The sequence below is a fragment of the Sparus aurata genome, chromosome 7 (genome assembly GCF_900880675.1).
Source record: "Sparus aurata chromosome 7, fSpaAur1.1, whole genome shotgun sequence".
In the NCBI taxonomy this organism is placed as follows: Eukaryota; Metazoa; Chordata; class Actinopteri; order Spariformes; family Sparidae; genus Sparus; species Sparus aurata.
In genome coordinates this window covers 27,563,247-27,577,594 of record NC_044193.1, presented here as the reverse complement: position 1 = coordinate 27,577,594, position 14,348 = coordinate 27,563,247, and the positions used below count along the sequence as shown (strand labels likewise).

The 14,348-nt window shown below is 44.0% G+C and overlaps 1 protein-coding gene across 2 annotated transcripts in view; it reads right to left on the bottom strand.

Annotated features, from left to right (window-relative positions):
• Positions 1–14,348, bottom strand: part of LOC115585838 (MICOS complex subunit mic25a-like) — an 84,472-nt gene that overhangs the window by 49,168 nt on the left and 20,956 nt on the right. Inside the window, exons 5-6 of one of the 2 annotated variants that reach the window (XM_030424494.1) lie at positions 6,303–6,326; positions 4,062–4,145 (exon numbers count right to left, since the gene is read on the bottom strand). In XM_030424494.1, the coding sequence (XP_030280354.1) occupies positions 4,062–4,145; positions 6,303–6,326 (108 nt within the window). The remainder of the gene's footprint in view (positions 1–4,061; positions 4,146–6,302; positions 6,327–14,348) is intronic. The other variant, XM_030424496.1, reaches the window with a different exon arrangement.

Sequence of the window (14,348 nt, the reverse complement as noted above, 5' to 3'; positions counted from 1 at the left end):
ATAAAAACATTTCCGACACTGTTGATTCAACTCCAGTGCCAGTCAGTCGATGGTCTTCTTGCACACGGAACAAGTGCAGCTGCAGACTACCTGTAACCAAGCTGCTTTGTCTTTCAAGGTATTTTTGTTCCTTAAGATGTCTGCTACACAAGCAAATAGCCGTGGAGGGAGAGAAATTAAAAAAATGGGAGATTCAATGTAATTCATTCAATTTTGATGATCGAAATGGAATGCTCTTTTTGATCAATTTTCATTTCACAATGCAAATCGTGCAATTTCCCAATGCATTGGCTCCAATTTCTAATGTCAGTGGTTTAAGTTGCATCCCAAACCATACACAAAGTATGTTAATGCAAAGGGTGACATAACACTAACATAAGCCTAGCTCAGTTTGACTCGACTCATCTTGGTTCAGTTCAGCTGAGCACTTTGAGGAATATCTAAACCTTAGGAATCGAGAACATTTTGAGTGAACAAATAGACCAAAACAGAGGCATTATGTGGCTTCTGGTGCAAACACACTGAGCCTGCGGAGAGACACATAAATCCCACATTTACATATACAGTACACGTGCACCTGAATATACAGTATGCATGCAAAACACATCTCTCCCTCTGTGTGTCTGTCACACGTACACACACACGCACACACACACAAACTCACACACGCATAAATACCCTCACATAGAGGTCTGTCTATAAACATCCTAAGCCTAAAAGCAAACACAGCTTGTGCCACCCGTATGTCAGCCTGCCAGTCTTCATCTCCCTCTGCAAACCCAACCTGTTACTGATGAGACTAACACAAATAGCTAGGCATCTGACACCAGACCTGTGTGTGTGTGTGTGTGTGTGTGTGTGTGTGTGTGTGTGTGTGTGTGTGTGTGTGTGTGGGTGTGTGTGTTTGTTTCAACTATGCATAGAAACTATTCACCAAGGTAATAGATGTTTACTCAGGAAGACTGCATGGTAATTAGAGTACAGATTTTGTGATGTAAGCCTGCATGTGCTTGTCAGTCATTTAAGCTAGACAAGATCAAGGAAGGAAGGAAGGACGATCAGAAGGTGGAGAGGGAAGGAAGGAATACAAAACCAGGAAGGATGGAAGGAAAGAAGGAAGGAAAATCAGAAGAGAAAGAAGGACGGTAGGAAAACCAGGAAGGTAGGAGGGAAAGCAGGTAAATCAGAAGGGAAGAAAGGAGGGAAGGAAGACAGGATGGAAGCAATATCAGGATGGAAAATCAGTCAGTCAGGAAGGAAAATCTGGAAGGATGGAAGGAAAAGGGGAAAGGCAATTACAAAGAAAGAAAAAAAAAAGACATACTATGCCCAAAAAGCCCAAACTTCAGATTTAACCAAACAGAAAAAAGCTCATCGCTCGAGTCAGTGACTTCCAAGAACTCTATCCGCTTACGGTAGCTTATGCCAGACACTAAACATAACCTCAAACATGCACATATGCACACATTTTTATTCTTACTACTGGGCCAACCATCAGAGATTCATTCCAGCCTCAGATTGAGATTGAACAACAGCAGTCAGAAATAAACTAATGGCAGAGGGAGTGTAAATTAACACAAAGTGAGTCAATGAAAGACCGAGGGAGTGACTCAGTACGAACAAGTGGGAGCAGTGTTGTAATGGCAGCGCAATGTTGCCCCGTGTGACTCCGACTGCTCCCGCCGCTCCCTTTTCCGGGCCGAGCTTGAATTAGCCATGGTAAACAGAACATAGTACTTAGATTTTACACATTATGTCCTGTAAAGGTCTTCTCCATCTGAGAACTAGACGAGTGCTTCCCCCAGAGAGCCCGTGTAAAGGTCCTCCTTGTGTGGCGCTTGGCGAGGCTGAGACTTAACTCTAGACCGACGGCTTCCACACCTTTTCTGCCTGGTAAATGTCAGACAGATGAAAGGGAAAGAAAGGGCTTGTAAGGGCTCTCTGGAGATCCTCGGGCTGGCTAAAATCCCCTTTGAATCACAGTTACAGACAAACCTTGCGCAGTGCTTTCCCTGCACATCTTTGTGTGTGCTTGTACTTGCCGTCATATTCAGCTGTAGCAGCAGTTTGAGATGTACTTCAGGCATTTTGTATATTAAAATGCATTAGTATAAGGTTGTGCATCGCAGCCGCTGCACTGGCACTGTACAAAAAGCAAAGTAAACCTCAAAGGTAGTATTGCTTTAACACAAAGACACTAATGACAACAAGAGCACCCTCTGAAAAGGTTTCGGCGCAGTGTGACTGTCACTGTCACAATAGTACTCCTGTGTGTATGAGCTGGGCTTTATAGCAGGTGTGTTGGACCAGACTCTTGCTGTGAAATTTCCATCATGACAGTCACAACAGAGACCATTTACGTCCATGCACCTCCCGTCGAAGTGCAGTGAATATGCATATCATCATGAGGATAATTATGGTGCGTGTCTGGTGGTGTTTTTATGTATACAGTACACTGCCATTCCCAAGTTTTGAACTGCCTGCCACAAAAGCACGATTTTGTACATTCAGATGGCTAAGAAGACATATTCATATATTTGTCTTTCGTGCTTTTATGTGAAGGTTTTGACCCAAAAAAAAACCAAAATAAGTTATGTACATGGAAAGCAAATGCTGTGAAGTGCTTTAACCCAGTGGTCTCAAACTCAAATGAGTTTGGGGCCACTGCTGGTGCACTTCAACTGAAGTTTTGGCCAGTATTTCTACAAAGTCATCATCTATCATTAACATAATTTGCCGTTTGTATGGACTTTTACAGATATGTTTTTAGGAGTTGCACATTTTGTTTCCCCTACTCTTAAATGATGTATTGAAACCTTTCACTGAACTAACAGATTAAATACATTTCATTCTTTATTTCCCGCCAGACACCTGCAGTGCCTCTACTCATAATTTCGTTACATTTAACAAAGAAATGCAAACAGAGGTACACATCTGTATGCACATTACTTTTTTAACAGTGCAAATCTTTTTTGTTCCTAATGAGGGACTTATTTAAACCTTGCACGGGGCACGCCGCGGTCGCCGGATTTCATTACTTGCCAACCACCCTCTCCTTATCGACAGGCGGCACCATTACAAACTGCTGGAGGCGTCTTCTCTGTGCAACGGCAGGGCCAGCAGCAGAGCTGCAGCACAACTGGAGTCACATTGAACTCTGAGCACTGAGAGAGTAAGGTAGGACAGCTAAGTGACAGGACGATGGCGGAGCATTTGTTGTCATAGCGTAAAGCAAAGGCGCCTGTTTGGCAATATGTCAGAGTTAAACCCAGTTATAACAGAGAACCTTCTACATTAATGAGGAAAAGGAGTTGAGTAGAGTTGAGCTGAGTTGTTACATCTCTGAGAAGTTGGAGGTTGTGCAGCCGGTTTGCTCCTTCTTGTTCATAACTCCCACCGACTACTACTACTACTGCTACTACTCCCTGACATATTCAAAATGGAACCTCGGTCTACAAGTTAAGAAAATGCCCACTGTTTTGTTCTTTAGACGCTTTTTTGATGAACGACAGTTGCGCCGACTGAAGACAATGCATTTCCTGTGATGAATCTACTTCAGAATAAAAGTCAACTTGTGTTGTTTCCTTAAATAGAATTGTTTTAAATTGAAATTGACAATGTAGTTCAAGTTAATGTGAAGAAAAATAATTTTCTCTGGCCAAATTGTAATTTTGTTTTCACATCAGGCCACGGGCCAGTTCTACAGCCCTGCTTTAACCAGATTGACATCTTAAAAGGGCAGAGAGAGGAAAAGATACCCTGAAGTAACAGTTAAACTACTATACTATGGATTGAAAAACCAGTTAAAACTTTTTAATTTAACCACAGAGAAGACTGCAGAGAATAAAGAAAAACAGGTTCCTAAATTAAAGATTTTCCTTCTTTCTTTTCAGCAAATTATACATCTGATGCCTGAATCATACTGTTATCTTCGCAAAAATAGACAATAATGAGGTAAAGACAAAAAACGGCAAAACGGGGCCTCTGCAGCAAGGACAAAGCCTCTGTGTGTGTGTGTGTGTGTTTGTGTGCGTGCGTGTGTGTTCGTGTAAATGTTGTACCCTCTGCTCCAGTTGTGCCAGCTGCTCCTTGTAGAAGGCATCCAATGCTTTAAGCTGTGAATCTTTCTTCTGTAGCTGCTGAGCCTGCACGAGGACACACACACAGACACACACAGAGCGGGGGATTAGACACTTTGTAATGCTGCGATTTGTCACTTTAAGGTGGTAGACTGGTGAAGCTGTAATTCTGACTTTGGTTTTGTTTTGGTTTCTCTCATTGTTAGTAATTAGATCAGGATGACACTCTGTTGTATTATATCATGTTGTAGAACTAAAGTAGTGGGGTCGCAAGCGAAGTTAAAAATGATTTAGACTTGCAGTGTGCAAGTGTGAGAGGCTGCTTGTTCCAGAAGTGTTTCCTTCTGTATTCATTCTTCAACTTTCTCATTTTTACTTAAAACAGAAATTTGGGATTTCCCCAGAGGATACAAGAATTCTTTAAGTTTATGTTACGATGATATTTTAAGTTCATTTCTGTTCTGAATACTTTTGAATTAACGATAAAACATGGTGCCACTGTTGTTAAATCAATCCAAAACCAGACCAGATTATTGGAGCACACACATGCACATACAGTACATGCATACGCACCGCTTGTAAATGCATGCAGTACAGATAAGTGTGAGAACTTGGGCAAACCAGTGCTGTAAGAACCCCCCCCCCCCCAAAACACACACATACACACACACACCGTTTGACCGTGCTGTGTAAACTCTAGTAGTAAGACACCCTGCAGTTAAAAAAAAAAAACAGCCAGCCTCAACCCTCAAATTATACTCCCCACCTATCCATCCTTCCCCATTCATCCATTGTGCCTGTGTTTGTGCCGGAAAAAAGAAAAGCCATGCCACACAACATGTCACCGCAGATCATGTGTTATTTTCAAGCAGTTATGAAGCACTGAAGGCGACAAGCACACGTGTTCACCGGTGAGGGAAGAGAGAGCAAGCTGACAAACAGGCTCATACATGCACATGCGAAGGAGAAACCTCGACGCTGACAGAATGACAGGGGGGGAAATAAGAACATCAGCAAAAAGGAAAAAAATGAAACAGAAGAGAAGAGAAGAGGAGAGGAGAGGAGAGGAGAGGAGAGGCGAAGAGAAGCGAAGCGAAGAGAAGAGAAGAGAAGAGAAGAGAAGAGAAGAGAAGAGAAGAGAAGAGAAGAGAAGAGAAGAGAAGAGAAGAGGAGAGGAGAGGAGAGGAGAGGAGAGGAGAGAAGAGGGGCAAACTTTCTCCTCACACTTGTTGGTTTTCTTTCAGTAAGCATTTTATTCAAAAACCTCTGAATCAACTCTTCATTAAATGGGATCAACAACTGCAGAGTGCTTGCGTTACAGGACTTTGTATTTTAGATGTGCGTTCAGCAAAAACAAACATTTTCACGTACACAACAGCTACTTGAAAAAAAAAACGTGATATCTACGCCGTCGCAAAAATGCTGTTAAATCAGGAAACCAGAAAAGTCCAAACTGAAGAGAGCTGTCGTAGCATATTAGCTATTTTGCCCACTTAAATAACTTTTAATTGAATAAAATGATGCACGGCCCCCATTACAAAATACCCCGGGAGAATTAACGGCACAGCGCACGGAAACATTTTTAAAGCTTGTAGAGTTATTGTAATTGGCTACTGCTCGTAAGGTTACAGCTTGCTAACATGTCAGCAGTTAGCCCCCAACTAGTCCTGCCAGTAGTTGCCATGTAACAAAGCTTTTTTCTGAAGACGTTTTATTTTATACAACAATGCTGCAGTCACTATAACATTTTCCGGCAACCTCCTTCACATGAACAGCCTAAAAACACATCTAAAAATGAATTTAATTGATTCCATTCATAAATACTAGAATCCTAGAAAAAGAGACATCAAGAGACAAGCAGAAGTAGAGGAATATGTAGGCAGGATACAGAGGATAAGAGAACCAGAAGGAGAAAAGAGCATTTAACCATGAGACACAATGAAGACAAGATGGGAATGGAAAGAAGAAAATAAACGTGAAGACGAAGGAAAGGAGGAGGTGAGGGGTTTTACGTTTGAATAAATCTTTTTTTTTTTTACCCAATTGTAAAGGGTTACATTTTTTAAATGATTGAGAATTATCAGCACAGTTATCATAGTATCACATTTTTTAAGTGACCCTGAACAAGAGGACACTGGGAGAATAAAAGATTGGGGGATCAAACTAGTGGGATTGATGGCGCGGGCAAAAGAGCAGGAGCTTGAAGGTTATGATGAAGCTTACCATCGCTTTTATCTCCTCTGCAGACTAAACAGGTTGAGAAAAAGAAAGTAGAAAGATAAGGTGGGTAGAGAAAGAAAGCAGGATAAGAAAAGAAAGAGCAGGGAGGAGGGAGAGAAGGATAAGAGTAAGACAACACAGCTCAACAGCGGACGCAGTTCGGGTTAAGGCTGGTAACTCATACCAATTTCAATACAGTTGAGTAACAGCATCTGCAATTATTATTAACGACATCACTAAACAGATGAAACTGAAAATAACGCTCTCGCGAAAAAACAATGTCTACCGTCAGGTTTCTTTCTGCTCTTTCTGCTAATACTTTATTTGCACAACCATCGAAGGATTCAACCTTGCAGAAATTATGTTTCAAATTTTGCAGTGATCCAAAAGTTTCCCAATATACCAAATAAATCCTGCAGCATCTTGAGGGAGTGGTGCATGCTGTGTGTGTGTGTGTGTGTGTGTGTGTGTGTGTATATCTTTAAATATATATATATGTATATATACATATGAAACTTACAGGTTGTTTTCACATATTATCAATGCGCAACTGATATGATTCCATTTACCTCCAAAGAAAGTTAAATTGCTTGTTTAACATTCACAGAACTACAACATCTCCCTCTCCCCTGTTGAAAAATTCAGAATATATGAAAATGTATTTTTCATTTCAAAGGATGAACTGAAGTGTACGTCTTCTCCCACTTCACTACAAAGTCCATTCTCCGAGTATGTGTCCTGGAGGTTTCAAGTTTCCACATCCCGCTTGTGGAAATTAAATATACTGGACCAAGATTGGCTTCCAAACTAGTTGTGAAACGCAAAAATCCTGCACATTCGTACTCTTTTATTCAGATTTAAGGTGAGAACAAAAAAACGTTCTCGTGTCAATGGAGTATGAAGGCAGCCTTTAAGTGTCAATCTCTGCACATACATCATTCTACACAGAGAAGCTTAAAGGATACGTTCACCCAAAAGTGAATAAGCACTCCCTTAAACTCACAATAAGTCATTTTTGACATTCTCAGTCTGCTGTCAGGTGACCCCAAACCCAAGGATAAATCTTGGATCTTTGCTGTGATGTGGTTAGCTAAAGACACACTTACAAGAAATATAAATTTGCAATTTGAATTTGAATCTCACCTTTTTATGTTTGCACTGTCCATATGCAATACAGGCTAGAGCTTATGAGATTCTTTTGACTCCTAACTGGTCAAGTCTGTCTGTTGACGGACTCTCGGAGCCAGCCCATTTGCAGCAAATTAAAACATGAAAATGTAGCAGTTGAGCATTCAGCCTGCTTAAACAAGGCTCCCCGTGCTGCTTTACCAGTAAGCTACTCTAGCATTCTAGCGCCGCCAATTCCAGAGCCGATTCCTCAGATTAGAATCTTGCAAAACTCTGCCAAACCGCACAGCATTAAAATGCATCAACACCAGGAGAGTGTGTGACGTTCGATTCTTCTGACACCAGATGAATGTGTTTGTCACGCTGGGAAAGTCGACAAGTAGGAAGTTGATATAATAGACGCAATGTATCCCTGAGATTGTCAGCCTGTCTGACACTTTTTGAACTACTCAGTATGTACAAAATCTTACACATCTGTAACACACAGCAAATTAATGCCAATCAATAGTTTTAGAGCACGATTGTCTCAGGTCTCACTAACAGCACCGTGGCACTGAAAAGCAGCATCGGCGGAGAAGGGTGAAGAGAGTCTACACGCACACATGCACACACACACACACACGGAGGGGAGGAAGATTCATCATAATTATCAGGGCTGCTGAACGCCAAATCAAATCAGAGCCGATCGTCTGTGTTTCATAAACAGACCTTAACTGAGGAGAGACAAAGAACGAGAGGGCTTCTGATGGGAGAGATACTTCCTCTGTCGAGCTGCAGCTGGTGCATGTTAATGCAGGTGAAAAAGAGGGGCCGAAAGTGTTTGTGTGCTAATTTTATATGTTAGACGAGAATCTGTTTGGCGGGGATTAAGCAGAAACTGAATGGATTTAATTAAAAAACACAGCTCTCCCTTCCTATCTGTGTCTCTCTGTGTTGGTCCCGTTTTAATTTGCAGTCAGAGAAGAAACTGCAAGTGAATCAGATGACTCCTCTGGTGTCCCTCCAGGGACCTGCGAGTCTATGGTAGATAACAGCCAGCCAGGCGTGACTTTACGCACAGCACAGCACAGCACAGCACAGCACACACACACACATGCGCACACACACACACAAACACAGATGATGGCTATGGCTTACATGCTCCTGTTTGTTCAGTCTCTGTTGGGATAGCTGGCATTGTCTATTTGCGTCTGTCATTCATTGAGGCTTTTTTCTCTTTACTAAAATGCGTGTAATGAATCATTTCATTGGAGCAGAGGACCCCGGCAAGATAAACACAGGGTCCTTTGCAAAAAGTTTGAGGTCGGCTCAGCTCTCGTCATGGCGCAACGCCGTCCTGCGATCGTGACGCTGATCGTATTGGCTGGTCAAAAACAAGCGAGCACACATTCTTAGTAGATTCTTTTGTGAATGGTGAATAGGTTCCACTGTCATCCTTGTCATGACGGAAGATACAACGGCAGATGTCATCACTGTTTTTCAGAGTTCTAAAGTCCTTTTTCTTAACAATAATCTATTATTAATCTGGTAAAAAACATATGCAAAGCTAACATACTGTCTTTGTGTTAAGTGTTAATTAGCTAATGAAAGCATAATAAATCACTCAACTACGACGGCAAAATTGTGTGTTCAAAGAAGCACTTGCCAAAGTGGTGCCTCACTGCCTGGCTACAGACTCTTAGGCCCAATCCCAATACACCCCTTGCCCTAACTTTTCCATGTCTATCAGATACATGGCAGATAACATTATGATAATACCAGGATTCTAGCAGTAACACAAGAGAAATATCTAGAGTTGAAGACGGCATAATGGAAATGTTTGCTCCTGTCTGTTTACATAACGATGTAAATCAGTTGATATCAACTGTACGATTAAAGATTAAGTAAGGAGGAGTACAACTCTTAGCAAGCATCTAATGCTAGCTATTGGTCCTCAGCTGTTTTCGGTACTCAACTGACCCATTCATATTGATGTTTGATATGTGATCTGACTCGCAGCCAAGAGCAGACTCAAGACTTGACACAAAACTTACATTAAAATGAAAAAAAAAACATACAATAAAAAACTGCTCACAAAAACAATATAATGCATTGTGATGTTAGACATGAATGAAAAAGGCCTTGTTGTCCCTAAAAGGTGTTTCATTTCACTCTGCAATTGAGTTGGGATGGATATTATGTACAGAAAATGTAGCTTTTAAAAGCACCGTTAAGGTCACAATAGATAAACTGTAGCAGAATACAAACTTGCTCAGCGCTCACATCCATGCTTTTGCACTAACAAATTGGCTGCTTGCATTTAAGCAGAGACTTACCACGTTCACTTCTCGTTTCTATTTATAATACTTAACAATTGCTGTTTGTCATACAGGATATGAAATTCATTCCTTTTTTGCATTTTTGAAACATTGCTCTATAAATATCCTGTATGATGAAAAACACAAGAGACAGAAACTCATTTGATGGAGAGGAAGAAATGAGAACGAGAGAAGGTGCAAGAGACAGGAGGGAGACCAAATAACAAATGTAAACAAAAAAAACTGCAGTTATTAAGAAGGTGCATAATTGAATAAGGCAGCTGCTAGCCATGAGCTAAACAGGAGATTAGCTTACAAACGTATTATCGTACATTCTTCCTGCTCCAGGCACCCTCTGCATATGAATCAATTCAGTACACAGCTAGAGGTGTGAAGCATCTATTTAGAAGCCGCAGACAGAGGGGGAAAAATGTGCGAGGGAGAAAGCGAGCAGGGGTAAGTGAGGGAAACAAGAGCTGAAGACGAGGAGGAAAAAGGGAGAGACAGGTTTAACAGTTATCATCTGCGAAACAAAAGGATGACAAAGTGAGACAAAACAAAATCACAGCGAGAATGAGTGAGCGAGTGGGAACAAGGGATGGGAGCCTCTGTTGTGGAAACATCGCTCAGCAGAACTCAAGTCGAGCAGAGAGGCTCAGGCAGCCCCCATTGTTTGCAATGCACACTCGCTTGTTAACTGGAATACCTGACAATGGGAGTAACGATCTAAAAGCTCCAGTAGAAGTGCCACAAGTTTAACATGCACACTAAATGACTAAAGGGGGGGGGGGGTCCGAGCCCCAAGACCACAGACCCAAAGACATCCTGTTGAGATTGCTGTTTTTTTGGGATAGCTAAAAAAAAAACTCCTCCGAAATCTTTCAGTGCTGGACCACACTGAAGAAAGCTTGTTTTTTTTACTCCCCCCACCCATAATCGTTTCATTTTGTGGTGGGAGGGGACTACTCAAACATTAAAAAAAAAAAAAAAAAAAAAACTACCTTTCACTTCATTTAAGTGAAAATCCATTCAAACACATTCATATATTCAACATTAATCTTGTGATTCCTCGTCGATCAAAAAGGGAGATCCTGTCTTCCACCTGGAAACCGTATCACCAACGCGTCAGGGTTCAAGGTTCATTTTTCGTATCATTCTATAGCACACGATTAAACAGTGAAATACCAGTCCTAGTCCGTTTATGCTACACAAGCAAAAAAAATGTTAGTGCTGAAGAGTTAGGTAAGGAGCCCCAGACCCTGAGGACAGAAGCTGCGTCACAATCTGGTGGCATCTTTTTTTCTGGCATTCTGTATCTTTCGCCAGACGGCAGCAGGGTGAAGACACTGTGGCCGGGGCGGGTGCTGTCTTTTAGTATTCTTTGGGCTCCGTGCAGACACATCGCATCTTCTCTGCCAGTGAAGCAGTATCAGGATCAATCTCAGCAAATCATCACAACTCCGTCTCTCTGCTGATTCAAATGTTGTGGCTCTGCAACATTACAGCACATGTAACAAAGGATCCCAAACTTCCAGCTGAAGTTGAGCACAGCTTCCTCAACACAGGGATGACTCACTCTGTACTGAGATGTGTTTATGTATGTGTATATAATTATATGAAAATGTCAAACTGTCTAGATGTCCCACGGAAAGCACACTTGTGTCAGTCGTGTCAGTCCTCCTCCAAAAGACCTCAAAATGCAGTTCATTAGTGGTAAGAAGACAACTCACGCTGAGCACAGGGTGAAGCTGGGGATTAAAAAAAGCTAAACAAATTTGCCAATGGCCCCCATCAGGTTCTGCTGAGACATGCTGGTCATCTTCCTTTGCTGTTTCTAGACACCTGCCATTTATATCAGAGGGAGTCCAGTTTGAGTCTCATCTAATGTTCGTATCCGACTATTTCTTTGTGATCTCCTTGATGGTCTGACCACCAGAGAGGACAATTTGAGTCTTTGATCAGAGTAAAATACAGCATTACCTGCTGTGGATGCTAGATGAATAAACCTTTTTTGATTTTCCCTGATTTGTCTGTGCTGCACCGAAGACACAGGTCATCAAAACTGTCCACAGAATGAAATAACCTTAAGCCCACTCAGTCTAGTCTGACTATAGATGTATTTCAGGGTTTTCCATACTTTTCTTGGCTCTGGGGAAGTTTTACACACAATACATCACAATTCCATGGCTTCAGAGTTCAACACAAAGAGTGATAATTTACCTTGTCTGCAGTCAGAGGTGTCATGTCAACAGTCATACAGACGCTACTTTGATAAAGGTGGTGCCACAGGTATGTGAGTGGGCACTAGGACACACTACCAACAAGGACAAGTGGTAACGCCATATCCAGCTTTCTTAATTAATCCTTGAGTCTAAACATAACTTTACAGAAGAAAAAATAAAAATGATGCATCACTTCCACTTGTGGTCTAAAACAACTAAAACAAAATTTTCAGTGCTGAAAAATTGTGTCCATGTTAGTGAGTACTAAAAACCAACTACCAAAGAGTTAATTTGTGTACTTATTTGTTGATCGGATTGGTTGTTAGATTGATAAGAAATGTTTAATCATTTTGGTTTCTTTGTTAAATGACAAGGTTTTTGTATCCTGTCTATATATTCACACATCCATCCATCCATCCATTTTCATCCGCTTATCCGGGGCCGGGTCGCGGGGGCAGCTGCCTGAGCAGGGACACCCAGACTTCCCTCTCCCCGGATACTGCCTCCAGCTCTTCCGGGAGGACCCCAAGGCGTTCCCAGGCCAGCTGGGCGACATAGTCACACCAGCGTGTCCTGGGTCTTCCTCGGGGTCTCCTCCCGGAGGGACATGCCAGGAACACCTCCCGAGGGAGGCGTCCCGGGGGCATCCGAAACAGATGCCCGAGCCACCTCAGCTGGCTCCTCTCGATGTGGAGGAGCAGCGGCTCTACTCTGAGCTCCTCCCGGGTGACAGAGCTCTTCACCCTATCTCTAAGGGAGCGCCCTGCCACCCTGCGGAGGAAACTCATTTCGGCCGCTTGTATCCGGGATCTTATTCTTTCGGTCATGACCCAAAGTTCATGGCCATAGGTGAGGGTCGGAACGTAGATTGACTGGTAAATCGAGAGCTTCGCCTTTCGGCTCAGCTCTCTCTTCACCACGACGGACCGATACAAAGACCGCATTACTGCGGCCGCTGCACCGATCCGTCTGTCAATCTCACGCTCCATCCTTCCCTCACTCGTGAACAAGACCCCAAGATACTTAAACTCCTCCACTTGAGGCAGGAACTCTCCTCCCACCTGGAGGGAGCAGGCCACCTTTTTCCGGTCGAGAACCATGGCCTCGGATTTGGAGGTGCTGATTCTCATCCCAGCCGCTTCGCACTCGGCTGCAAACCGCCCCAGGACATGCTGGAGGTCCCGGCTCGAAGGAGCCAACAAGACCACATCATCCGCGAAAAGCAGAGATGAGATCCATTGGCTCCCGAACCAGATCCCCTCCGGCCCGTGGCTGCGCCTAGAAATTCTGTCCATAAAAGTAATGAACAGAACCGGTGACAAAGGGCAGCCCTGCCGGAGTCCAACATGTACTGGGAACAGGTCTGACTTACTGCCGGCAATGCGAACCAAGCTCCTGCTCCGGCAGTACAGGGACCGTACGGCCCTTAACAGAGGGCCCCCGACCCCGTACTCCCGGAGCACCCCCCACAGTATGCCACGAGGGACACGGTCGAATGCCTTCTCCAAGTCCACAAAACACATGTGGACTGGTTGGGCAAACTCCCATGAACCCTCGAGCACCCTGCGGAGGGTATAGAGCTGGTCCAGTGTTCCACGGCCAGGACGAAAACCGCATTGTTCCTCCTGGATCCGAGGTTCGACTATCGGCCGAATTCTCCTCTCCAGTACCCTGGAATAGACTTTCCCGGGGAGGCTGAGGAGTGTGATCCCCCGATAGTTGGAACACACCCTCCGGTCCCCCTTTTTAAATAGGGGGACCACCACCCCGGTCTGCCAGTCCAGAGGCACTGTCCCCGACTGCCACGCGATGCTGCAGAGACGTGTCAGCCAAGACAGCCCCACAACATCCAGAGACTTGAGGTACTCAGGGCGGATCTCATCCACCCCCGGTGCTTTGCCACTGAGGAGCTTACGGACTACCTCAGTGACTTCGGCTTGGGTGATGGATGGGTCAACCTCTGAGTCCCCAGCCTCTGCTTCCTCTATGGAAGGCGTGTCAGCGGGATTGAGGAGATCCTCGAAGTATTCCTTCCACCGCCCGACGATGTCCCCAGTCGAGGTCAACAGCTCCCCACCTCCACTGTAAACAGTGTTGGTGGAGGACTGCTTCCCCCTCCTGAGGCGCCGGATGGTTTGCCAGAATTTCTTCGAGGCCGACCGGTAGTCCTCCTCCATGGCCTCCCCGAACTCTTCCCAGACCCGAGTTTTTGCTTCCGAGACTGCCCGTGCTGCCGCACGCTTGGCCTGCCGGTACCCGTCAGCTGCCTCAGGAGTCCCCCGGGCCAGCCAGGCCCGGTAGGACTCCTTCTTCAGCTTGACAGCAACCCTTACTTCCGGGGTCCACCACCGGGTTCGGGGATTGCCGCCGCGACAGGCACCGGAGACCTTACGGCCACAGCT